Source organism: Desmodus rotundus, chromosome 9 (genome assembly GCF_022682495.2).
Source record: "Desmodus rotundus isolate HL8 chromosome 9, HLdesRot8A.1, whole genome shotgun sequence".
Taxonomy (NCBI): Eukaryota; Metazoa; Chordata; class Mammalia; order Chiroptera; family Phyllostomidae; genus Desmodus; species Desmodus rotundus.
In genome coordinates this window covers 37020580-37047064 of record NC_071395.1, presented here as the reverse complement: position 1 = coordinate 37047064, position 26485 = coordinate 37020580, and the positions used below count along the sequence as shown (strand labels likewise).

Sequence of the window (26485 nt, the reverse complement as noted above, 5' to 3'; positions counted from 1 at the left end):
GAAGGTGGGGTCCCAGGCCCCGCCCCTAGCCCAGGCCCCACCTCCAGCTTCCACTTTCAGGAGCTCTGCACGTGCATGGGACTAGGCACCCGCCCCCTTCTGGCCCTGGCGGGCACAGAGGTCCATGGCTGACTGTACAGACGCTGACCCTCGCTCAGACACACCCAGATGCAAGCAGGAGCACGCTGAAGCGGACGTAAACATGCACAGGCACACTGACACGGGGACAGAGACACGGGGGGGGGTGGGGGGGACACTGAGCCACAGGGACACTGACGCACACTCAGGCTCAGACTGCACAGAGCTCTGCGGATGAAACAGATAACGTGGAGCTTCACACTCAGACCTGGGGCACAGACACCCTCCCTTCCAGTCCCCACATCCTCTCACAGGCGTGCCCGCCCTGCGTCCCCAGCAACCCCTCACCGTTGCAGAGCCCAGGGCCTGGGCTATGTGGGGCATAGCAGGTCTCCCCTCAGCCTGGCGTTTGCACTGGTCTCAGCCCAGCTCCATACCCCAGCCCCCACCCTACCTCCCAGGGACACACAGACTGACCAAGGACATGCTGGGCAGCAGGGCTGATAACACTTGTGAGGCCACCATGCACCTCCCCACATGCTGGTATGAGCCAAGTGTACAGATCCCCACCTCCCTGTACCTTCCCCTGATCCCCGTTCCCTCTCCCACGACCACCTGTTCACTTGGAGCCACCCACAGTCTGGGCCTTCTCCCCCCACTTCCAGAGTCCCACCCCCCAGTCTCCAACCCCTCTACCCAAGACCAGTCCTCACCGACCTCAGGTGGAAGGGGTAGATCTCCAGGGCACAGGCACATGGGCTGCAGCCCCTCATGCCAAACCCAGCTCTCCAGGCCCAGGTCCACCTGCAAACCCAGCCCAGAAGTTCCTTGAGGGTCTTCTGCCCACCACTCACTGCTCTGGACGCCGGGCCCAGGGGGTGAGGGCAGGCTGGCTAGTGGCTGGGCTGGGAAGCCTGAGGTCTCTAGGTCCCAGCCACCCTCACTGGGCTCCTCTAAAGTGGCCCCTGACTTCCCCAAGCCCTGACCTCATGCCCCCTTCATGGCCAGGCACACACTAGTACTGCCCTCAGGCCGCGTGGACACTCTTATGGAGCCCACACTCGCGTGCAAACCCCCCTACTTCCCAGGCCCACCAGAGGCCTTCACCGCTGGGGGGCCGTGCACACACCTAAGCTGGATCCAGACACAAACACAGAGCCGTCTGCAGACACACAGGCAGCCTGGGACACAGACACGCGCACACGGTTTTGCGGGAGGGCTTCCCTTTATTTCCTCCAGGACAGCTCCAGGCCTCCTGGCCTGCCTTTGTCACTCCCAGCGACTCCCACCAGCCCCACAGAGGAGGGAGGCTCACCACCCCCTTGCAGTCATGCTGGGATCATCCAGGAACCAGGTTTGGGAACCCAAGGGCCTAGCCCAGGGTCCGCCCCCCTCCTGCCTTCTGGTGATCCTCCTCCTCCTTTTTCCCCTGGTTGTCAGAGATGGCTAGGAATCCCTAGCAGGTGGGGGTGGGGAGAGGTCAGCCTGAGGGCCTGGGCCCCCAGCCCCTTCCTGGTGCTTCCTCCAGGGTAGTCTGGCTCGTTAAGAAGTCCTCCACGCCTTGCTCTGCCCCTGGGGCAGCCAGCTCTCCAGAGATGTACGCTAGGGGTGCAGCACCCTCCTGGCAGCAGCTGGAAGTGCAGGCAACTCCCGTGGGCCTCCCACAGGTCAGTCCCTGGAAATGCAGCAGCCACGAAGGCTGCCACGGGCTCAGACCTCCCCGTGGGCACCCACATGGTCAGTATATGGCCAGAACTGAATCTGATGGTGAAGGGGCTAGTGGTGGAGGGGGGCTACCTGTCATGCCCGGAGCCCAGCCCAGCCACACTACCTTCCTGCTCTCTTCTGGCCCCACCCTCAATACCAGGCCCCTCTTGACTCCCTATCTAGTACAGGTGACCTCACCTCCTTGCCCTTTAAAAGGTTCATCCCTTCTCCAAACCTTCCTCTCCCAAGGCCCTGCCCCCACATGGCCCTGCCCACTCAACTGACCCTCCTCTACCTCTACCCATGGACCTACCCACTTACCCTCACCCAAGAGACTCCAGCCCCTCCTGGTCCCGGCCGGCCCCTTCAACATCTCTCTTGGACAGTCCGTGATCCTCCCTCTTCACAGGTTAGAGCCAAGCTGACCCTGCACCTGCTCTGTCCTTGGGCCCCACCTGTGCCTTGACCCTCCTCCAGCCCATTTCTCAGGCCCCAACACCTGCCCTTGAGGCCTGGCCCAGCTCACCTGCCCTTGAGGTGCTGTGGCTCCCCAGGTGGCAGAACCGCCATTCACCACAATGGCCAGGCACGCAGAGTGCACCGCATCCCTCCACACTGCCAGGGCCTAGTGCTGTGCGCTCCGGCTGGGCCCAGACCACCTACCCTCCAGATCCGGATCGCCCTACTGTAACAGTGTGCAGCAAGGGGCCCCCAAATAGGGATTTGTAATGGGGTCCAGAACTCAGGGTGTCCAGGAAATATTAAAAAAAATATGTAGGATGTCCTCACTCCCACAAGTCTGAACTGGAGGATGGGACAGGTGGAGCAGGGCCATTGAGAATTGTTTTATGTAGTAACAGTTTTGCAACTAACCTCAGGCATGGTCATTTAACATATCTATAACTTTTAATGGGTTTCATGGATATATTAAGTAGCTGTGGCCTTGCTTTGAGCCAGGGAGATGGGAGTGACTGCCATGTAGGATGTAACTGGGAAGCAGCTCCCCCTGGTTACAGCGCCTGTGTGAGGGGGGCTTGGAGTAAGAGGTTGGGACCACACGGCTTTGGGGCTTCCTTTGCCACGCAGCTTAGGAAGCTGGAAAGCAAGATGTAGCAGCGACGCAGAGCTCTCTCTTAGCAGTTTGCAATAATGCAGGAAAGATGCTCAGGGAGGAAAGGGGTAAAGGACTCTTGCTGGCGGGCCAGGAGAAGGTGCCGTGCGGGTTTGGATGGAGAACTGGAGATCGCAATGGCCACACGTGATGGCGCTGGGAACTGCGGGAGGCCTGCCAGCTGAGCAGGGATTACTGGGAAGAACCAGGGGCCACCTGAGCCACGGACTTCTATTTCTTTTCCTGATACGGTACCCGGACTGGGCAGAGAGGGGAAGGAAGGACTGTGTGCGTTTGTGGGTGTTCTAAGGGACTTTGGGATCTCAGTGAAGACATTACGTCATTACTCTAAGTCTGTATAACCTTTGAATAAATAGTTCCTTTCCTTTTCACCAATCTCTGGCATTGAGAGACGTCATTCCCTGGTGGCGCACAAGGTGAACCTAGTAGAGGGGGACCCTGGCAGAAGAAGGGGGGTACATTCTGTAATAGTATTTTGCCCGCCCCCCCCTCCCCAGCATACATCTGTTTGGTAATGCTACTAGTCTGAACGTGTCCAGCCGGGCCCAGCCCACTCCATTCCCAGGTTTCCCCTGCATCCTCGCATTCGGGCCTGGCAGCATCCTCCAGGGGCCAGGCCACCCATCCCCTGTGTTCCTAGGCTCTGTCCGACAGCCTCTCCCTGAGCTCCGTCTCTCTCCCCAGAGCCTGGGTCACTTTGACCAGAGCTGTGGGGCTGGGCACAGGGCCCTCCTGGGCGAGGTGAGCGCCACTGACAGCCCTTCTGCACCGCAGCCAGGAGGCTCCTCCAGAAGAAGCGCCTGGCACTGGGGTCCACACCGGTGGTCAGTTCACCCTGGGAGGGGTCAGGGATAAGCCCCAGTAAGACAGGTGCTGCCCTTCCCAGGCCCCACCTCACCCAGGCTGTGGTCTTCACTGCTGGATCCCCCACTAGTGCCCCAGCTGTTGCCAGTTTTTGCTTGTTGCCACAGTTGTCGGTGCCCGCAGGCTGGTCTGTACACCGCTGGAGCCCCAGGTTCGCTAGGTCCAAGTTCACTGTCTGGGAGGGGCCAGGGCAAGGGTGGGGTGGAGGCAAACAAAGGGGGCAGGGCTAGAGGGAGCACAGAGTGGGACTGACACCTGGGCGCAGGGCCACAGCAAATGAAACATGGGACCTGGCCCAGGGGCAGAAAGGCTCAGTCCTCAGCCAAAGGTAGAGTCATGGAGAGAATGGGTTTAGCCACAGTCTGGAGAGAAAGGCAGGCGCAGCTTGGATGACAGAACAAAGCACACGGCCCCTGTGAGTGTAGCACCCGGGAAAGGGCAGGCTGGGGCCCAGAGCACAGAGAGGCCTGTGGGCCTGGGCTGCCCGCATGGCCAGCGGAGCCAGTGTGGGCTGGGATCCAGAAGCTCCAGGGCAGAAAAGGGCAGCAGGTCACCTGGACAGTTGTGGCTTCAGGGGTGCCACGCAGGCACGCAAACTGCTCCAGGTGCTCCTGGCCAGTCAGCAGCCCAAAGATGGCATCTGACTGAGGACAGTAACCCATGTCCCAAGTCACGCTGTGGATGGGGGACAGGGTATTTGGGGAACTAGCTAGACCTCGGGCGTGCTGGGGCAAACACCAGGGTCTCGGGGCTTAACTACCACCCCAGACCACTCTGTTAAGGGACAGGAGTGTCTCAGGGCCTACCCTGTTCATGTGTGGGCATGTGAGGGTATGTGGGCTCCGAGACTGCTCCACCCCCACCTAGAGGCCCCCACCTTGCCCACACTGGGCAATGTGTCCCAGTCACGACATGAAACTGCACCTGCCCCTTCTCTCCTGAGTGTGGCTGTACCCATTCCCTGTTCTATTCGTGCCCAGGAGCTCGAAACACGGCGACGACACCCACAGGGGGCGCTCCACAAGGCCTCAGACCCCCTTGTTCCAGCTCTTGGGATTCTGGGCAGATTTCTAAGTTTCTGCGTGTTAGGCTGTGGGCAAGAGAAACCCCTGGGGAAAATACAGGGGTGTGTGGGGAGGCAGAAGCCCGTTGCTTAGCAAGGAATGGCTGTTGGCACATGGTATGTGTTTAACCAGTCCTGGCACACAGTAGGTATATAATAATCCTACAGAGTTGATATACAGCAAGTGCTCCTTACACATAGGGACGTGAGATTTCCAAATATTTCCTGCCACATGGGGGTGCATAGTCAGCCAAAGGTGGAGAAGTCGGGTGGCACACAGTACTTGATAAAGGTCACTGGCACATGTGTGGGCCCCCAATAGGGGCTCAATAGTAAAGATGCTTGTCCTCAGTCGGGGTTTACTAATACTTTATTACACACAGTAGGGGTCAATGAATGTAAGCATGCAGTAGATGCTTAATGAGACTTTGTTGGCTCGAAATAGGAGCTCAAATGTTGACAACCAGGAGGTGCTCAATAAAGGGCAGCATACACACAGTAGGTGCTCAATAAAGGGCAGCAGGCACACAGTAGGGCAACCTCTCACTGCCCCTGCACCAGGACCTCTATCCTGGACTCACTGTACCCGGGTGATCCCCAGGCACAGGTGGTCAACAGCTGGTGTCTTCTGCCAGGGGTACATCTGGGAGGAGTGCAGGACCCTGAGAAGAGTGGGTAGGCCACCGGGAGCCCCCCACCCAGCAGTCAGCACCCCCTTGGTTAGGTCCTGAAGCACCGACACATCCCCCTGGGTGACCCCTTCCACCACCCATTCCCACTCACAAACCACATCCTCATCTTCCTTTTCCAGAGGGTGTGGTGGCCTCTGCTTGGGTCTAAGGACAGAGGTATGAGTGGGCCCAAAGCTGGACCCCAGCCCCTGCCACCCTGCCCTGGTTCCCACTGATTGTGGCAGGAGGTGGGTACGGTGCTGTAGCAGAACTGTAAAGAGAAGAGGGGCCCCTTTACCAACATGGCCAAGAGGTTCTTGCCAACCACCTCCCCACACAGGAGCAACTGGAATGGCCTGTCCCCTGTGGAAGCAGGAAGGAGGGACTGGGCCCTTGGAGGGGCTTTGTTTCTGTGCCCCTCTCCACCTAATTCACCTTGGGTTCTTAGGAGACCAAGAACTGCATAGGCCACTCAGTTGGGGTCTGATACAGAAAACAGGGATATTACCACCTCCCTTATTTAGGGCTTTAGACTTCTTGTGATATAACCCCAGATGGAACTAGCTATTTATGGCTGCTTTTCTGCACCTAACTTGACCCAAACTTGGGGCCCCCTAAAACGTCTAGTTCTCTTCCTGGGGTCTGCTGTTCGTCCCTTCCCTGTACAACTGATTCTTGGCTGGCACTTCCCCACCTGCAGGAAAGTTCTCACCAAAGCGCTCAAAGGCATCAGCCATGGGCTGGTTGTGCACTGTGTCAACAAGCCCCCAGCCCCAGCAGAAGTGGGGAAAGATAAGAAAAACTTGTTTCGGGATCCGGCTCACCTTCTGCTGCTTCTGTACAGGGGAAGGGAGCAGAAGGTGGGTCAGGGACCAAGGCCCAGCTTTGCGGGGTCCCACCTGATCAGAGACGAGCTCGAGCATGAAGGTAGCCGTGCTGCCATTGATGCCAATAAAGAGGTTGAAGCAGGTAAGTGCCATGTAGGCCATGCTGGGCACAGAGCAGGCGGAGGAGGCTGGGTACTTGAGTGGCGTGATTGAGCAGCTCGGGGGCAACAGGGGTCGCCTATAACCACTCAGATGGGGGGCTGAGAAGCCCCGAGAGGAATACAGATCTTCTCTCCCACAATCCACAATGTAGACCCCTATTAATGTGAGTTGGGACGAGTTTTCAAGGCCACCTTGACATACCATTGAATTAGATCCCATTTGGAGTCACCTCGGACCCTGCATTCTCTTCCTGTCCTTGGGAACCACTGCAGATTCCCATCTCCCTTAATAGGACCAGTGGCGGTGGCTGCGGCAGTAAGGTGGTAAGAATGAGCCCTAGGGATTTGGGGGCCTCTCCTATACAGTAGTAGCAACAGCAGGAGGACAGGCAGGTTGACAGGGCTGCGTAGCCCTCTGCTGAAAGGCCAGAAAGATGAGCACCACCACGCATGCCAACACCAAGCGGTTACGCTGCATAGCAAATGGCAGTTACCCCCGTCAGTGTGCAGGGGTGGGGGCTGCCACCCTCAGCCCTGTAACCCGTCCTGACCTCCCTGCAATTTGGAGAGTGGAACACAAGGTCCCACAGTCCCCAGAACTTCACCCCAGACATCCTGGACAAGTCCCTGCCCAGAGGAGGCCAGAAGGGGCAGAGGCATGTGGCAGCGGCTGGGCACCCCACCCCTCCAGGCAGTCCCCATACATGTCCTAGAGAAAGCATGTCCTAGAGAAAGCCAGTAGAAAGTGGGGGGCAGGCCCCCTGTGAACTGCAGCTGTTTGGCTTGGGTGACACACTCCTCAAAGAGGACAAGAGTCAAGTTGGCTGGGATGAAGGACATGGCGAAGACCACGCAGGTGGAGACAGGTGCGTCTACCGAGGAGGCCATCCTGGGGGCGGGGGCAGATGAGCTGCTCAGGACAGAGCTGTGCATTCCATTCATGGGACCAAGTTCCACAGAGCTGGTCACTGGTAGGGAAAGCGGCTCAAGCCATTTCGGGATGAGCGTGGCTGGGTCATTGGCAGGGAGAAGCTGTACAAGGCTGATGTGATGGGACATGTGGGCCACTAGGGGAGACTGGAGCCTGCTGAGCCTGACGATGTCCCATTACCCTGGCCTAGGAAGTGGACAGGGGCATTTCTATTCACCATTTATACAGCAAGAGTGTGCAGAATGCAAATCTAGCTCCTACCACCCAAAATAACAGGGAGACCGAGGTAGGGGAGGACATGCAGGGCAGAGGGACTCACGGGGTGGCCTCGGACAGTCGCTCCTTGGTGAGGTCAGAGGGTGGTTGAGTGTGGTGATGCTGTGGGCATGGCGATCGGGGCCCAGTGGCAGTTGGGCACATAGGAGCACACTGTTGGCTTGTTGACAAAGGCCACCATGGCATGCCAGCCCGGTTGTTAAACCAGGCCTGGGGTGGGGTCAGGGCCGAGGGGTAAGGGTGGTGAAGTCAGCCCTGCTCCCACCAGCCACCTGCCCACTGCCCCCAGGTCCCACCTTGACGCTGTGCTGAGCATCCAGGCCACAAGCCCAGGCCATGAGGTTGTCCAGGACGTGGTCAAGGGCCCCGCCAGGTTCAAGGCCCAGCAGCACACGCAGCTCTTCCTGCGAGCGCCCCACCGCATGCCCTGAGGGCAGGCCCACATCTGGGCTCCCCAGGGAGAAGCCCCCATACCTTTGGGGCAGTGGGGGCAGGCAGGTGTAGTTGAGGACCAGGGAGGATGGGGTGGGAAAGCCCACCAGTGGATGAGCGGAGGGGCATGGAAGGGAACCCAAGGCAGGGGCTCCTCCTTCCCTGAACTCATTCACTCATTTCTTAGTTCTCAGGCTGTGAGACAGACAGAAAGTCAGAGATGTGACTGAGACAGAATGCAAGATGCTGGGGGTCAGGCAAGACAAACCAAAAGGGGTTAGGCATGGAGGGCACTCCAGAGGCCTCTAGTCCGGGAAGCCATCCTAACCTCCCTGGGGGCCAGACCACCCCCTCTACCTGAGGACCAATATGACAGCCAGGCACACCGAGCCCGACTACCACTCACCTCAGCGCACCAGACACGGATCCAGGAAGTCGGACAGAGTCCAGCCTGCCAGGTTCTGTACAATTGCGCCCGAGGCGGTCAGTACCTGGGGTGGTGGTGGGCCACCAGCTTTAGTGGGGCAGTTGGGAAGCAGGTGGCGGGTGCCAGGCCAGCTGCACTGGCAGAAAGGGGATGCAGACTCTGAGGTCCAGTTGCCACTGGCCAAGACCTTGGCCACGTCTGAGATTCCCAACTGGCAGATGACGGGCTGCATGCACTTGGACGCCTTGCGGGAGCAGGGCAGGGCTGTGGGCACCCAGCTTGCAGGGAGGCCAGAACGTGGAGGCTCCCAGATCCCAAGCAGGCATGAGGGGTTCTCTGGGCACCCCTGAGGCCCGACGGCCAGAACCCAGATAGGGAAGAAAAGGGCCAGGGCCAGGCTAAGGGACTCACCTACGGGAGCTGTTCTACAAGTAGCGAATCTCCAATCCCACCTCCATCAGCAGTGCCTACAGCAGGTGGACACGTTTGGGGTCCTCTGGGGCATCTCACTGTGTGGGGTGCAGGGTCAGGGCTGTGTCCGTGGGCCGCTGGTTCTCTTGCCACGAGCCCTTCTCCCCTGCCGCTACCTGAAGAAGGACACCTGGGCACTGTACATGCTGGGGCTGAGCTGCAGAGCTGGGTAGTACCCAAAGGGAGGCACAATGAAGCTGAATACCAGTGCCAGGCCCACAGGATGGGCAGCAGGATCTGAAGGACTGGCCATCAGCTGCTCTCCCCACCAAACTCCAGCCCATCACACCCTTCCTTCCTTGCTCCCACTCTACAATTATCCATGGCTCCCCAGTGCTTCCAATAAAGGTGTGCAGGATGGAGGATATGCCTGGAGTCAGGCATTTGAATTAGGCCACAGTGAAGCAAGCAAAAAGCGCTTGAGAAGCAGGGCCCAGAGCTGCTGACAGGTCAGCGTCCACCCCTGTACCTGGCCCACGACATCCAGCCCAGAGCCCCGCAGGGCCTGTGTCTCTGGCGCAGACCCAGCTTCGAGGGATAGAAGGGTCAGTGCTCCCAATGGGGGGACTGGGGGGGGCCCAGAGGGTCGCAGGGTCAGGGTGGGGCAACTCATGCAGCTCCTGGTCCTCCAGAGCTGAGCCCCCTGGCAGAATCCTGAGCCCCATGGTCATGTTTGGGTGAGTAATGCCTACATACAGGTGTGGTCTGCAGTTACCATTTGTGGGGCCATCAGGGGTCAGCATCAAGGGTTAGTTCTCAGCCTGGGGTCAAAACGCAAAAATAAAGGGGATCAAGAGTCGGAGACCAAAGTCAGGGCAATGCCTTGGGCCAGACTCAGCCAGGAATTGGGACTTGGTAAAAAGTGAGGTCCAACTCTGGACCAGGGTTAGGGGAAAAGGACAGAGACCTGTGGCCACACCCTCTGGGTGTGTGTCCACAGCACAGTCTTCTAGCACCTTCAGCAAGACCTGGGGAGACAGAGCAGGGGGCTCAAAGCCTGAGGACCCACAAGAGGGAGCCAGGGACTCCAGATCCTCCCACCCCAGGCCTCTCCGAGAGCCTCCAAGCCTCCAGACATCCACACGGCCTCCTCCTTGGGGTGCCCTGCTAAGATAAGCAGACTCCTCCTTCCAAGCACCACTTCCTCCAGGCAGTCCTCCCTCAACAGCCACACCTCCTCAAGGCTGGTGTCAGAGATCCCACAGCCGGCCAGCTCCAGCCTCCTCAGTCACTGGTCCAGCTCGCCTGTCCCCCAGGGTACCCTCATAGGGCAGAGCCAGCAGCAGCTCACACAACCATTCCTGGACAAGCTGTGCCCCAGGCATGCAGCGCTGCACCCAGGTGCCCGGGGGTGGGTCACATCAGGGACCCTGGCGAGGCGGACGGCCCTGGCTCCTGCCTCACCCCTCTCAGCCCAGCCTCCCTGGGGAAGAGGCCTGGGTGACTCACAAGGGGCCTGTCCCTGTGGACAGAGGAGGTCAGGGTTAAACACCAGAGGGAAGAACTTGACCTGGGATCAGAGCTGGCATCCACTCAGGGTCAGAGGTCAGGAATAGGTTTCTGTCTGGGCTCAGCCCAGGGTCGGAGACTAGTCTGGGGTCGTGAAGCCCTGTGGCCCTGAAGCAAGGCACTGCCACCCACCGACCCCTTCCTCTGGCTCTGGCTCTCCCACCCCAGCTCTCACTGGCCCTGCTGCCCTGGCTGCCTGGTTCCCTTTCCTCCAAGTCAGTGTCACCCTGCAGGCAGAGGAGCACCAGTTGACACGGCCCTCAGGGCTGGACGGAGAGATCAGGGGTCGGAGGCTCCAGACCTCCCCTCGTGCTGGTGGCCAGGAACTGGAGACCCTTCTCCAGCATCTGGTAGTAGCCAGGTCCCAAGTGATGATGCAGGAAGCGTGGGCAGCCACAGCAGCATAGCGGCCACCTGTCACCACTGCCACTCAGTCTCCCAATAGCTCCACTCTATCCAAGTGGTGGGGGGAAGGGATCAGGGTGCAACCTGGGCATAGGAACCCAACGTGCGTGTATCATCAGGCTTCCAGATCATTGCCTAAGCTGTGGCCTTAGCCAGGAATTGCCTGCCCCGTGTGACAAACTCCCATTTATTCCTCACAACCCCATTCCCAGCACTTAATCATTAGAAACCTTTTCTCCACGTCAGAAACTTTTTTCTGGCCCCTCAAGGAGAGTCCAGGAGAGCCCTGGGCTGCCCCCAACTCTTACCTTCCCAGTATTTGAGCAGCAGCTCCCTAATGTCATGGCAGGAAACAGGGTCCACACCAGCCGCAGGCTCATCCAGGACAGTGACGCAGGAGCCACCCAGGAGACCTCATACCCTCCCTCTACAGGTCACGGGGGTGGCCCACCTACACCAGACATTCATGGCCTTGACTGCACAAATGTTCCAAATGGAGTCTGGGTCCCACTTGGGATTTGCAGCTAGGGGGATGAGTGGGGAGGAGGCGCTCACACGCCATTCACGTAGCAAGTGTAGGGCATCTGCTGCAGATAGAAGCTGGCGAGGGACACATTGCCGCTGAGCAGATGCACCGCTGCACGCTCCAGCAGGTGCTGCAGGTACCCGACACCACCCCACACGTAGTGCAGATCTGTCAGGGGGTCAGTGGCCGGGCCAGGTCCCAAAACCTGTGAGGGGCATGATGGTCAGCTGCAGGGACCCGCTGGAAACTCCAAGGGCCCTGTCCATCACAGTCGGAGCTCCATCCTCACCCACAGGCTCAACTACAGGCCTGGCCAGGCCTGTCACACAACCTTCTACACCCACGCCCATTGACTGGGGAAGCCAAAGCATCGAGCTCATCCATCAAGCCCTTAAGCAGAAGGGCTTAGGCAACCTAGGCCCCGCCCACTGTGGGCCCTAATTAGTCTAAGGAATCAATCAGGCTCTGCCTGCTGGTCTCCATTAGCAGGGTGTCCTGACCTCACCCGTCACACTCCTGGCCTCACCACCACGTGGCCACAGTCCCACCTGTCCCTGATCTTATTGGTTCTGATCACATTGTCATTGTCCATGCAGATCTTGATATGTAGGTGGCTTGGGCCTGGGAGATGCTCTGGTTGCGGGGAATCCTTGGGGTCCAGGAAGATGACACCTGCCCAGAAGCCGTGCTGGGCAAGCAGCTCCAGAGCCTTGTCTACCAGGGCTGCCCCCAAAGGTGCTGCCTCCAGCTTGTCCGGGGTCATGCACTGGGGAGGGTCCGGTCCCGTCCTGGACCTCGGGGCTGAGCCAAACTTTTTCCTAGGAACCCCAGGGCAGGGTTCCCTCCTCCAGCAGACCTCCCCCAGGCCAGGCTGTCTCCCCACTCAAAAGAGTTTCCCAAGTGGAAGGTCCCTCGCCTCCATAGCACGGCCCCGTTTGCCCACCAGATGCTCCACATCTGCACAGGCCTCATGCGGCTGTAGCTGCCCCTGTGGGGGTCCAGAAAGGCTCAAGGGCCTCCACCTGGTGCTGGCCTCTGGGTCCTGGCTGCCTCTACGTCCTGAATTTACAGGAGCCTCTGAGGAAAGGGAGGGGAACGTAGGGGTCTGCATGGGGCATTCATTGCCTTGTCACCCCTCTTCCCATCCCTGGGGCCTGTCCTCAATGTGGAGGCCACATTTCACGTCTGCACTCTTGCCCAGGAAGCCCTGACCTGCCCTTTGTCCTACTTCTCAGCAGGAGCTAAGGTGACTGGGGAGGCTCGGGGTAAATTTGCCACCCTCCATCCTGGGCCCACCTGCAGTATGACTACATTTGCACTGTCATTCATGAAGTGGAAGAGCTGGGGCCCCAGCACCCCCGAAACCTCATGGACCCTTCAACAGGGCCAAGTCCTGGAAGACTTGGTTTACCTGGTGGAGACAGGAGCCCAGATCAATGTCAGGCTCACCCCTCTTCTGAGGACCCCCATCCACTTCTTTCTCCTCCACTTTGTTCCATCCTGTGCCTCTGAGCAAAGGCACAGGCCCCTTGGAGCCTTCTCCCAGCCCTCACCCCCTGAGCTGAGGGAGGGCCTAGGGACTGGGGACTCCTCCCGCCATCACCTGTGCCATGAGCTGCCAAGTGAAGAGCGTCAGGTGCAAACAGCAGTTTTCCCCAGAACCAGTGGCTTCGGGTGCCTCCAGAGGAGGTGGGACAGTGGGTGCGTGTCCAGGGCCCCCATCAGCTTAGCACAGGCAGGGCCTGGGTTGGAGGTGCCATGAGGCCGTGCCTCCACATCCACCACCCCAATTCCCACATTGAGAAACTGAAGGGGAAAAAGCCCCCTTCAGGCCCTCTTTACCGGGGCTAGCTATCTCTTTCCTTAAGTCTGTCCTGTCGGGCATAATTAACTGTTGTTTCTCTGAGCCTCTATTCTCAACATGGCATCTGCCAGGAGACCCTGGGGACAGAGAGAGGGCAGGAGGCAAGGGCTCAGTGGGCACCCGCGGAACCCCAGTAACGCTTGATCACAAGGAGTAGTTAAAGGTGTTGAGGATGCCTGGCTCCTCACTGGGCATGCGCTGCGGGGAGCAGGTGTTGTTCACATTGCAGATGAGATACTGGACCCAGGGTATGGTGCCCAAAGAGGGCAGTGGCTCGTTGAGGAAATGGCCTGCCGGGATGCCAGGTGTTGCAGGCCCCGACAGAGTCTTCACTGGGATCCCACCCTCTGCCCACTCCCAGCCATTTAGTGGGTGCTAGGGACTGTGCTGTCTGGCGTTTGCTCATTGCAGCCCTGTGGATAGGGTGAAGGCCTCCCCCAATACAGAAAGCACCTGGACCCTGCAGGGGCTTACTTTAATACTGCCCCAGTGGGGGGTGCTGTGAATGGCTGCCGGCCACCAGGATGGAGAAAGAGAGGCCACGACAACTCCACCAGGAGCTGAATCTGGGAGAGACAGAACAAGCAGGATAGTGGCGAACAGTTGGGGTTGGGGGTGTGCCTGGGCCAGGCCCACCCTGTCCCAAAAGCCCAGGCATTTACCGGCTGTCTCCTACGATGCAGGAAATTGTTCCAACGCAGCAGCATCAGCTGCACCCAGAAGGCCGTTATGGGAATAGACAGGAGACAGCACGGAGGGGCCAGGTTGAGAAAGTGCTGTGCAGCTGCGGGCAACTCCCTGTCCCTCTCGGAACTTCATTCCTTATCCCATTGCTCAGAAGACTTGGACACTGCTTAGAGCCTAAGAGTAGGCACTTAAGAGTACTTACTCGTGGTACAGTAAGCCAATGGGAGCCCTTCTTGAAGCTGTCCTTGAATCCCTTGAATCTGATTGGATGCCAGGGCTGTCGCTCCGGTTAATGCGGTGCGAAAGGCTAGCAAAAATTTTTTTCAGGGGGCGGGGCTTCAACTTAACACATCACCAGGCTTTACCCTAAGCCCACTTGGGGACCTCCTGACCCTGGTTCCCACCCTCACCCCTGGCCGAGGGAAGGATCTTCGTTTCCCTTCGACCCTGCTCTTCCCCAATAATAATAGCAAAGTATTTACTGTGCTGAACATTTTACACGCCTGGCTGGAAGAGGGGCCAACCAAGGAGCCCAAAGAGTCATCCAGCAGGAGGCTGGACCTCTGCTCTGCCTAACCCTCAATTATTATTTACTGCTCAGAAGGCCCCCAAGATCCAGAAAATAGGTTAGGAGAAGGGACAGCGATGGAGGTTCCTGGAACCAGCGATTCCTGACCTTGTACCTTTCTTGTAATTGTTCAGCTGTGACCTACTTTATTATGGTACAGATGGGGAAACTGAGGTCACCAGAGGGACAGGGAGTTGCCACACTCACATACAAAGGGGGACTCTGTACCCCCGGCCTCCACTCTAGAACTCTCCTTTACATAAAGTGGGATCTGGGAAGCGGCCTCTGGGAAGAGGGACAGGGAGTTGCCCGCAGCTGCACAGCACTCCATTTGTAAAACTGGGGCAGGTTTTGGAGGGGTTCAAACGAGGAAAGGGGCTGCAGGTGTACTTGGCAAAGCCCCTCTCTGGTGAGTCCAAACTCGCCCTTGAAAATTGGTGGCCAATTCTGCCGCCCACCCAATACTCAGCCGCAGGGAGCAAAGGTGAGTGAGAGTCTGGACCTGGCTCGCTCATCCCCTAATTCCCAGGGAAATTGCCTCCGTCCCACTCATCCCCACACATGTCTTCTCTTGAGGCCCTCGTCTTTCTCTGGGACGCTGTCACCATTCCAGCTCCCAGCGCTAGCCGCCTTCCCTCCATCTGACAGAGGCCGGGAAGCGCGGCCCCTTTAAGAAAAGACCGCCTCCAAGCGGGCGCTGAGCCCATGCAGCTGATTGCACTCGCGTTCTGCGCCCTTCGCAGCACGAGGCCCTGTCTCCGCCAACTGCTATTGGATGCCGTGCCGCCACTCAGAAGCTTGGGGCCAGCCGGAGCCTCGCGCACAGAGAAAGTAGGTGGGGTCACAGTAGAGCCGCGCCAAACCGGCTCTCTTAAAGGGACCGCTTGCCTCTTCGCTGCATCACAATGAGGTGGCTGGGTGGCAGGCTAGCCCCACCCGGGTCTGCCTCAACCCACGCCGGCCCAGCTGTTTTCCCACGTGACAGCTGCCTACAATACCGCAGCTCCGGGTAGCAAGAGGCTCCTATCTCCCCACTTTCCCCTGGGGAATACGGGTCCTAGCTAGACTCACGCTATTACCCTGAGACTACATTGGTCCATCAGGAAAACGGGGCTTCGACTATTCACCATTCATTGCACAATCTTGTTCCCTAGAGTGATACAGGTAATGGCAGAAAGGGAAGGGGCCCCCACCATGCTAAAATTAGAGTGTTGGGTCCTGAAGGTCACCCCGACTTTTGAAGAAAATGTCCAGATGTTTCCTGCTCCGTTAAAGCGGGTGTGTTTCACAAGATCCCAAAGATCAAACAAGGGTTTGGATCCACAGCTCTGAAGGTGCCGGGAAGGGTGCGTGGTGTAGGGGAGGGCTCTGTGGAGGAAGGTGATTTTGCTGTTGGGGCTTGGCCGGGTGACTAGGAGTCTGTCAAGGAGGGAACTCTAGGCACTGTGACTGCACAAGGCCTGGAGGCTGGATGATGCGCGCTGGGTGGGGCCCCAGCTGTCAGTGTGGCAGGTGGGGGGTTGCAGAAGTCCCACCTCTTCCCCTATCCCAGATCCTGGCCCTCAGATTTCTTCACCTCAGACTGGTCTGTGCCGAGCCTCAGCTCCTTCTCCCAAGACAGCTGTGAGGATGAGGTGCCCCGCCTTCAGGTCCCTCAGGACCCCAGAAGTGACCCAAGCTAACCCCTCTCTGAGGCTGCCTCTGACACCAACTCTCCCAGCACTCTCTTTTGCTAAAAAGGTTTTTATTGCCTTTGGTCCACAGTTGGTATTTCACATTATCTCTTGTCCCCAGGGCTCCTGGGTGGGGCTGGTCCCAGAGAGGGCCTCCTGGTGGGGGTCCCTGTGCAGTACTTCATGGGGAAGAAGGAACTACTAGTATGGAAAGGAGGAGTCTGGCTTTGCCTCAACCACTCAGAACTCCACTGCCCTGTCTGGGCCTCGGTTTCTTCACTGTGCCCCTGGGAGGGTCCTGGAGAAATCCAGTCCCTTCATTATGTCTAAAATATCTAGGGACCCTGGCTTGGCCCTCTCCCAGGGGACTTCCTTCTCATCACTCCTGCCCTCCACCACCCCCTCTTCCTCCCCCAAAATACCTTGGTTTTGTTAAAAGCGCCTGAAACTTTTGTGGGTACAGAAACCACAAACTGATCAGCAGAGAAAAGGGAAGAGGCACAGAAGCAACCGGAAGCCATTGGGGCCAGTTTCCCTCCCTGCACAGGTTTCTTCTCCCCCCAACAGCTTGGCCCAAAGCCTGCTGGGAAATTTGCTACCTGGATGTGCCCTGGCAGGGACCCCCCCCCCCACCTCATAAGCATCTGGATCTGGCCTTCACAGCCCCTCAGCTGGAAGCACTTGAACATGTAGAAAAACAAGATGACGACACAGAAAAACCTGAAATCCCAGATGGGGTACTGATATACGGAGGCACCTCACTAAGGGGGCCTCAGTAGCCTGCCTCCTCTTGGTAGTAGGGGGGGTACTCTGGGGCCTTCCCTGGGCTTGGGTAGTCGCCTGCTGACTCTGGAGCCCCGTCGGCCACTGGGCCTTGTGGGCAGTACTTGGGGTCGTATATCTGCCGGCCCAAGCCGAAGACCTGGCCACTCTGGTTGGCGCCCTGCGTGTAGCCCATCTGCAGAGACATGGAGGAATTGTCACACTTGTCGGTTCCCAACTTGGTGTCATAGATGTGCCGCCGGGTCCCGGGAGCCGTCATGCCCACCTAAAGAGGGAGGAGATAATGTCAGGGCAGGAGGGACGAGGGGGAACTGTCAGGCTCCCAAGTTCCCACCCTGTCTCCTTCTCCCTTTACAGTCTCAGCGCAAACTCCTATGCACCCTCCTACCCGCTCAGACTCCCCACTCAGACTCCCTCTTTTCTGACGCTGCTGAGTTGACTTCATTAGTAGGGACCCTTTCCTCGGGAACACGGGGTGTTTGGGTCCCGTTCTCCCTGTCAGCCAGGAAGCTTCCCAGGCTGGAGCTGAGGCCTCCCGAAAACCTGAGTGCTCCAAAACCACCACCACACCACTACATGTTCACAGCAGGAAACGTAAGAATCATAGGATCTAAAGCTTCCAGAGTTCAGTGGGCCTTGGAGAAAGCCCTTGAGGGGAAACTGAGGCACAGCGCTGGGTGGAAACTTCCCTGGGGGCACACAGCAAGCTGAGGCAGAGAGAGAAGGCAGGCGGGAAGCCCAGAGTGGGGTTGTCAAGGGAGAACAAGGATTTTGGCTAGGTGGGGTTGGGGCCCGAGGGGGGCTGGGCGAGGCCCACCTGGCTGGCACACTTGTTGGTGCCCATTTGGAGGCTGATGGTTGAGTGGTCCATGGGTGGCAGGATATGGTTCTTGGGGTCGTACAGATGTCTTCTCGTGCCATATGCTGTCATGCCTGATTGGCTGGCACACTTGTTAGTGCCCATCTGCAGGGAGGTGGGCAGGAGAGGTCAGGCTGCCCCAAATTTGAGGGGCCACTGGGTCACGGGGGAATCCTCCCGCCCCCAGTGGACCCTGGTGCCCACCTGGAGCCCAATGACGCACTGGCCCGCCTTCATGGTGGCGTCGTCAAAGTTCCTCTCCTGCTTTTCTGAGTACTTGATGCCGATGTCCACACCACTCTGCAGCCCCTTTGTCTTGGCCTGGAGGGAAGAGGGACTAGGCGTATCAGGGAGGGGAGGCTGGGAGCCCTGAGCCAGGCCCAGAGTGTGTGACCCTGGAGGAGATACAGGGACTGGGCTGCAACCTGCCCCCTTAACCTGCTGCTCAACGCCTCAGGGGTCAGATTCAGAGGTCCCATTGGCCCCCAACCTTCCAGTTGCTCAGGCCAAGAATTTTGGGGGTTTCCTTGCTGCCTCTTCCTCTCATCTTCCATCACCTTCTACCCAACCCTCACCACCGCCTGTTCAGGCCATGGCCACCATCTCTTGCTTGGACACCTGCTCCCGGCTCCTCCCTGGTCTTCCCCATCCCCAATCATTATGGGGCAGTCACAGGTGGCTCCTGAAAACACCATCCAGAACACAATTCCTGGCATGGGAACCTCCTCCCTGCTCCCACATTGGGGCCTTGCTGTTTTTTCCTCTGGAAACACTGTTCCAACCTACCCTGTTCTTGGTTAAAGGGTCACTAGACCCTACGCATTGGTCTAATTCTTTCTCTTCCCTCCAGCCATGTCTCACAGTCAGTCTATGACTTATTTCTAACTTATTAAAAAATGACCTGAAGAGGGAACCATCATGTAAACTCTGGGCTCTGATGAGGTGTGGATGGACACTTATTAACGGTGACCATGGTTCAAACTCCGGTGAGGATGTGGGTGGTGGGAAAGGCTGCGCATGAGCGGGGGTGGGCAAGGGGGCGTACGGGAACTCTCTGTAGCTTCCTCTCAATTTTGCTGTGAACCTAAAACTGCTCTAAAATATAAAGCGTTTTTATTTTTAATTAAAAAAAGACTTATTTATTTTTCTGCTTCCTCCATCGGACTATGAGCCCGTGAAGGGGTGAACTGTGTCTGTCCTGTTTACTATGGAGTCCAAAGTGCCCAATGCCTTGTGAGTGCTCAGGAATATTAGCCAAGGAATAAAGGAGAGCGTCTGTAAATCTGCATCAGCTTTGCTGTGTGGCTTTGGGCAGGTTGCTGCCCCTCTCTGGGCCTTACCTTCCCCGCCAGAGCCAGGAGAGACACCTGCACCTGTGTCATATTTCCACTCTCAAACAGGTCATTGGCCTCGAACAGGTCCACGGAGTTCATGCCGTAGCTGACCATGGCCTTGATGAAGTTGGAGAGGTTTTCTAGCTGGGAGAAGGCAGGAGAGGGGCCATGAGGGGACCTCAGGCTGCCCACGGGTTCGATGGGCTCCCCCAGCCCTGTCCTTGCTCCACCCGCCAGTCCCTCACCTGGTGCCAGTTCTGCATGGAGCGGTTGATCTTAGGGACCGAGCCGGGCTGCAGCTTATTCATGAGTCTTGGGGGAGACACAGGGGTGGGGAGGAAACAGGAATCTCTATCAGCATATGTAAACCCGACCCTCGCAGACCCAAGAGGCTAATTCTGATCTCGGTCACCTTCCTGGGCAAACTCACTGCCTCCTTCTGGGCTTTAGTTTCCCCGCTTGCCACTTCGTCCTCACCCACAGAGCAAAGATGCGAAAGAGTGACAAAAACGGGTGTTGTGAGTATGATCATGAACCCCTGATTTCTGGGAGTGAATCTGGGAATTTCCATTCACGTTTAATGTGCAAAACATGAAACGGTTTAACTACAGTCAAATAGGATGCAGCAAAGAAAGGCCCCCCAGACATTTTAGAGGCTCTCCCATGAAAGGAAGGGCATAAGACTAGAATGCCCCCTGTTAGAGATCCTTGACAAACAAAAACACAAGGAAAAAAAAAAGACCCAAGAGTCATTGAGGGAAACGCAAAGCAAGCAGGCTTCACATGGCACATGAAGCACGATCGCATTGTACAGACAACTGGTGACAAGCATGTGCCAACGCCCGCACTCACGTGCACAGGATAATCCCGTCCTTCAGACCCTTCTGGAAGTCAGAACCAATAGACAGGCCCGTGAGTCCCTCGATCCAGCTGCGGAGTTCTGCCTCCTTCTGAGGGTCATATTTGGATAGGAGCTGGAGGAGCAGAGGGCATAGGGTTGGGGTGAGAATACATCCAGCAGAAGTTCCCTGAAGCTCCTGCTGGGGCGAGGCTGGGGGCTCCATGGCAAGAAGAGACAGAGAGGTCTGGAGGACCCCACACTACAGAGCCAACCCTCCCCCGTTCCCATCAGCAGGGACACTCATGGGCCGATGAACCACGCTCCACAGACACGCTCATATCTCTCCCTGACAGACATCAGCTCTAACCCACGGCCAACGATGCCAAACCCCACACGGCAGCCAACCCGTGCCCCTCATCTCCTTGCTCTACCTGCACTAGAGACAGACCCTTCTGTTGCCACTTCCTGTGTCTGCGGATGTACCTGTTCTGGACGTGTCACATAAATGAAAGCACACACTGTGTGGCCTTTTGTGTTGGCTCCTCTCATTAAGCATCATGTGTTCAAGGTCCATCCATCCATGTTATAGCACGTGGTAGTGCGTCCTTCCATGGCCTAGTAACATTCCACTGTGTGCTCAGAGCACATTGTGTGTATCCATTTACCTGTTGATGGACATTTAGGCTATTTCCGCCTCTTTGCCATTGTGAATCCTGCTGTTGTGAATGTCTGTGTACAAGTTTTGTTTGTTTCGATACCTATTTTAGTTATTTTGGGTACAGATCTAGGAGTGGAATTGCTGGGCCACATGGTGATCCTGTTTAAGTTACCGAGGGACTGCCAAATCGCTCTCCGTGCCTCGAACTGGCTATTCCAGTTACTGGCTCAGGTCTTTGCACGTGCTGTCACTTTTGGCTCAGATGTTTGCATGGCTGGGTCCCCGCCTTCCACCTGGGCACAGCTTGAAGGTTACCTCTTTAGCCATGACAACTCTCCCTGACCCTGCCTTACTTTCTGTGTAGCTTTTATTTACACCTTCTGTTACGATACAGCTCCTTGCTTATGATCCATTCCCCCTTGAGCTTTGCCACCCAGCCCGGTGCTGTCTCTGGGTAACAGTGCTCCTGGTCCCTGGTCAGTGCACACCCACTGCCCACAAGCACACACACACCCAGTTCCCCACCTCAGAGCACCAAAGGCTGAGAAAATCAGAATGGCTAGCTCCCAGGGAAGCCCCCAAAAGTCAGGGAGACCGAGGCCAGTATGGGCAGGGTCAGTCAGCTCCAGGGCAGGTCCTTGGGGTTGGTAAGAAGCCAATCCAGTCCCTGTTCAGGACTAGACTACACCAACCAGTGCGTTTTCTGCCCCAGGTCCCCTGCGTACCTTTACCCACAGATCCCAGCCTGGGAGGCTCTTTTCCTTTCCTCCCATTGCCCAGGGGACTGAGACCTTTTGCAGACCTAATTTCTACTCCCAGCTCTGCCCCCGACTCCTCCATGACTGCGAACAGTTCTCTACCTCTTGCCTCAGTTTCCTCACTTTTGTTTGGAACCATCTGCATGGAGGTCTCCTGAACTCTGCTCCACCCCTCCCCCTCCTTCTCCTGGCGATTGCATGTAAATCCCTGTGACATGGGATCACAGCTGAGACGCCCAGAGCTCAGGGGAGACAAAGGCAAGAGGCCAGCCAGCTAACCCAATCTGCTCGGCCCACCCCCTCGAGCTGCAGTCTCCTGGTTCCCATGGCCGGGAAGCAGCCCTGCCCAGATGAGGCTTTGTCCAGCCTAAGGAATGAGCAGGGTCATGTCCTGATGGTTGAATTTGAGGCAGATGGGCTGGTCTGGATCCCTAGCATGCCTGCCCAGCTGGGCCCCATCCGTCGAGAGGGCCAGGGTCCTGGGCAGAGGCGCCTGGCCCTTCCCACCCTGGCCTGAAGCATTCCTCATCACCACAAACTGCCAGGAATGCAGCCACCGCCTCCTGAGAAATCTGCTAAATCGGGACCAGCTGTTCCCAATGGTCTAAACCTCGACAACCCAGCCCAGGACTGAGTGGCCATGGCTGCTCCAGAGGGACACACCAGACATCTGCCTGCCTCAGACCATCCAGCTGGGGGTAAACTGAGGCACAGGGGCCAGGAAGTCTCCCGGTCTCCCATCTTAAGCAGCTGGAAAAGTGCGCAGGGCATGGGCTCAGAGCCCTAGAAAGTAGGCCCCTGCATGACCTTGGCAAGCTGGTAGGTGCCCCGCCCACACTCCAAACCTGCAAACTGAGGCTGGGCTTCAAGGAGCCTCTGACCTCACCTGGGGTGCAGGTATCAACCTGCCCCCATCTCACTCCATCTCCAGAAGCTACCTGGCTCTCACCCACTTAGGGGTGAACGCAGGGTCCGGGAGGACCAGCGGCCATCAGGCACTGGATGCAGCAGGCCTGGTTCTAGCCCTGACTCTACCTTTCTCATGTTGTGTGGTCCTGAGCAGCTCTGAGCCCCCTGTGCAAACTGGAGCCCTTAACCCGCCTTCGTGCTGTGTGGGGCAGGATGCTCTGCGCCTGCGCAGGCTGCCCATCAATGTTGGGTGTTCGCCGTGTGAGATTGTCGCTAGAGGGGGAATCCTGCATTTAACAGGGGTCTGGAGCCTGCTAAGTGACCATACTCTGTCCCTTGACTTCCTAAGCCTCAGCCTCTCCTTTTGTTAAAAGGGTTAAGGGAGACTCCAAGGAGCCCACAGAAGGTGATGCAGAATTCTCCCTGCTGTCCACGGACGCTGGGGTACCCACCACAGGTGCCTATCTGGAGCTGGCGGGGCTGTGCCCTCAGCATGCCCAGGCAGGCTCCCTTCCAAGGCCACATTCCCAGATGTCTGGTGGAAGGATGTGGGGGGTTGCACAGGAATGGCAACACCCTGCTCAGCTGGAAGGAAGGGCCCTTGCTTATCAGGCCTGGGACAATCACCAGGGTGTGGAATCATCCCATGCTTCCCCTTCCCTAGGATGGGCCTTGCTGTGTGACCCTCCAAAAGTGTCTGCCCCTCTCTGAGCCAGAACCACAAAAGTTTTCTTAAAGAGTGTCTCCACCGGCCCCGCCCCATGTTCCCAGGGTACAAAACCCACACATTTTAGAGTCATATTCAGGGGACCCAGGCGTCCTATGGGATCCCTTTGCTGTTCCTTTGTCAGATGGAGACAAAGAGAACATACAAAGGAACAGCCCAGGCAGGCCTCCTCCTATCCAACTTCCCCTTGGTGCTCACCACCCCAGGTGCAGAAGGTTGGGAAATTCCTGTGGGGGGTGCCCACACTCTAATTAAAAAACAAACAAACAAGCACTAACACCTGGCCCACCCCCTTCTCCTTCGGCAGCTTAAGTGGACCCAAAAGCAGGAGTGTGGCCACGGCATGAGGAGGGGGCTACTGGGGTCCTCTTAGATCCGCAGGTTATTCTCAGGCCTTGAAGTGCTGGAGGGGGCCCAGGGCTGTGGGGTTCAGATGGGGGAGGGCTGCGGAGCTGGGCTGGGGAACGGGTCAGATCCAACCACTCCCAGCCACTGTGGCGGTGCCAGATCGCGGACCTCACTGTTTCCCCAGAGTTCAGGAAGTCTCGATTGGCGCCCCCAGAACCGCAGGAGGGCCACTCTCACCCCAGGTCTCAGAGCTACTGCGCTCCAGACATCGGGGAGCCTGGCGGTGCCCTCAACCCTGCAGAAGTCCGAGGGTTCGGGATGTCCGAGGGCGGGACCCGGGTGCCCCTCACTCACCCGGTTCTTGACCTCGGCCGAAAGCCCATACGAGGGTCCCTTGTTGAACTGCGTGGAGCTCATTTCGGCGGCTGCGACGGCAGGACAGACAGCCCGCGGGGTGAGACGGCTGGGGACGCGCGGGTGTGAGCCCCGCCCCCGCCGGTGATTGGCCCCCGGCGCACTTGTCCTTATAAGGCGGTGATGCGCCGGATTCCTTCGGCCAAGGACTTCCTGAATCTTCTCTGCCGCCTCGGACCCCCCGCCCCAGCGGAGCGCCTCAGCCCCAGGGGCCGTGAGGGAAACTGAGGTCGGGAAGGGCAGGGCCTCTGGACTACCAACGCATGGCACGCCTGCCCTCTCCCAGCTGGGGGCCCCTAAGTGGCTCTCTCGTCCTTTCTGGGTCCCAGTTTCCCCTTCTGCACGGAGACGGAAGACGAGGAATTGTTTAGTGGGACTCTAATCCCTTGGGGCACGAATGAGAACCCCTCTCTGCCACTTAGAGGCATCTCGCAGTTTACCGCCCCCTCCAGGAACTCCCAGAGTTGGGTGGTGGGCCAGGGAACTAGAGGAGTCCTCAGGGGGGTGGGGGGGGACTGGAGCTGGGGCTCTGATGGATGACTAGGAGTTCGCTAGTCTAAAAGGGATTCGTGTTCCTGGCAGAGCAAAAGGTGGTAAGACCAAGGGAGACTGTCAGTGGTTGAAAGCCTATAGAGATCAATCAGATAAATTGGGAGAGAGGGGATGAGAAGGGGCCTTGAATTCTGGGCTGAGGAATGATGGGGGATGGGGGGTGTATGAAACAGCAGAGAGTTGAAGTCAGGAGGTGCCCTGGGGTTAGGCTACCAAGCACACCATGGCAGGCACACAGTTGGCGCTCAATAGGTGATGCCTACTTGTACAGATAAATCAATAAATTAATAGAATAAATTAATTCACTTATTCAGTAATTGGTTCATTTATTCATTCATATACCTATTCATTCATCAAAAGCTTGGTGGGCCAGTCCCTTGCTAGGCAATTCTGGCTCCCAGGAGACCTTAGTTCTTGCCCTATCACCCCTGGGAAGACAGAGCCAGGCACAGAGCAAGTAAAGGACAGAAAAGGGGTCTGGGGTGGAGAAAGCTGGAGGGGAATTGGGGGCTCCGCTGGAAAGATCAAGGAAAGCTGCACATAGAGGATACATAAGATGGGGTTTTGAAGCATGTGTAGGAGTTTGACACATTTGACAAGTGGCTGGTTGGACTCTGCAAGGGCTCAGAGATGACCCACTGCTGTCTGTTCCCTGGAGAGCAGTCATCCCTGATGCCCCAGCTCCCGATGTCTGTTTCCTTTCTCTGCCTGTCCTTCTCCCATTCATCTATCTGTAGACTCCTTTCTTCAAGTCCTACCTGGGGAGTTTTGGGTGAGTCCCCTCCCTTCTGGGTCTGTCTCATCATCTGTGAAATGAGGACCAGTGGACAGTTGGGGGACAGATCAACAACGAGACAGCACAGCTCTGAGTATGGGAACAGTGCTGTTTCTTGGTGCCTAGGAGGGAGCTGTGAGGGTGGGAGGGGCATGGAGTGGGTGGATCCTGTGCAGGTCCCGTTGGGGCAGGAGGTGGACCCCAGGGCACTTGGAGGCCAGCCTGCAGTGGTCAGTGTCTGCTGGCAACACGGCCATAGGTCTTCTTGCCACGAGCCGGGCCCTGGTGCTTGTCCAGGGGGCCACCAGCTCCTCCCTAGGGACCATTTGAGTTGGGGGTCTCTGAGACGTTGCATGTGACCCCCACCTATACCTGCAGCCCTGTGTCCAACCCAAGGCAGCCGAAGCAGGCATACTAATAGGACAGCAGCCCTCCCATGTCCCAGGGCGCTGGGTCCGCCCACAGCATTTCAATCAAGAAGGGCTGAGGGGCCTCTGCAGGGATTGGCAGGAGCTAAAACACAGAAACAAGACTGAGCCTGAATGGTTCCCAACCCCAGAACCACCCGCCACCTCTCCCGCTGGAGACCCGGGCAAGCCCCGCAGCGACGCCCAGCTTCAGACTCCGAAATGAGCTACTGCCCCAGTACTGATATTCACCAGGTGCCCGGAAAAACGCCTGGGACATCGTACACGCCACATAACAGCTGGGAAACTTGAATCCAGGCACTTAGACCAGTGCTGACCCGCAGGACTGAGATGGCAGAGGTGCCCTACTAGGCATGGTTTGCCTCTGCAGTCTCTGGCCACACCCGGCCTCTGAGCCCTTCCAGTGCGGCTGATGTTACTAATTCATTCCAATTTAAAACGAGAAACCGACACTGGATCAGTTTTGGGGAAACGCCTGAATCTATTTGAAACCACTTGGGGAGGATGTGTGCATTTCCCTTTTCAGAGTAAGTTCTGTGAAATCTGTAGATGCAGGTGAGTTTCCCAGGCCACGAGAGTGTGCAAATTGAATTGGGCTCTAAGAGGGAAACAAGCTGGATTTCAAAGACGTGGGCCAGAAAAAAGTGTCACATACCTTGCTCATCATTCTTCGTATTGATTACATGCTGAAATGACCTGATATATAGAGTTTTGTGAAACGCGCTACCAAAACTGTTCTTAGGTCTTTGAACATGGCCACTAGAAAGTTGAAAATTAGGTGTTTGGTTTGTCTTCTATTTCCACTGGCCAGGCCGGGGCTGTCCTGG

General features: G+C 57.5%; 2 protein-coding genes across 2 annotated transcripts; both read right to left on the bottom strand.

The window, feature by feature from the left end:
• Window positions 1-1389: 1389 nt before the first annotated feature.
• On the bottom strand, window positions 1390-14930 carry ABCA7 (ATP binding cassette subfamily A member 7). Its single transcript, XM_071219257.1, is given in 53 exon segments — window positions 1390-1436; window positions 1439-1471; window positions 1474-1534; window positions 1598-1684; window positions 1686-1839; window positions 2312-2338; window positions 2340-2372; window positions 2374-2410; window positions 3674-3752; window positions 3822-3956; window positions 4336-4456; window positions 5426-5487; window positions 5557-5673; window positions 5749-5795; window positions 5798-5878; window positions 6228-6351; window positions 6415-6561; window positions 6864-6909; window positions 6911-6975; window positions 7082-7102; window positions 7224-7392; window positions 7754-7787; window positions 7790-7873; window positions 7876-7905; window positions 7908-7920; window positions 8007-8184; window positions 8311-8337; window positions 8545-8847; window positions 9157-9296; window positions 9328-9348; window positions 9447-9572; window positions 9658-9728; window positions 9948-10008; window positions 10215-10296; window positions 10298-10371; window positions 10822-10955; window positions 10958-11038; window positions 11263-11367; window positions 11514-11685; window positions 12007-12246; window positions 12397-12455; window positions 12458-12557; window positions 12777-12855; window positions 12857-12891; window positions 13084-13108; window positions 13110-13135; window positions 13137-13286; window positions 13402-13408; window positions 13493-13634; window positions 13819-13871; window positions 13873-13910; window positions 14007-14128; window positions 14828-14930. Coding segments are annotated over 53 exon segments (4608 nt in total).
• A 1396-nt stretch (window positions 14931-16326) lies between these two features.
• Window positions 16327-23971, bottom strand: CNN2 (calponin 2). Its single transcript, XM_024568840.3, has 7 exons — window positions 23844-23971; window positions 20101-20222; window positions 19494-19560; window positions 19255-19392; window positions 18119-18235; window positions 17873-18019; window positions 16327-17320 (listed from the first exon to the last, which is right to left on the bottom strand). Exons 1-7 carry the CDS (start codon window positions 23904-23906, stop codon window positions 17045-17047), a joined length of 930 nt encoding a protein of 309 aa, XP_024424608.2. The 5' UTR covers window positions 23907-23971; the 3' UTR covers window positions 16327-17044.
• Window positions 23972-26485: the final 2514 nt, after the last annotated feature.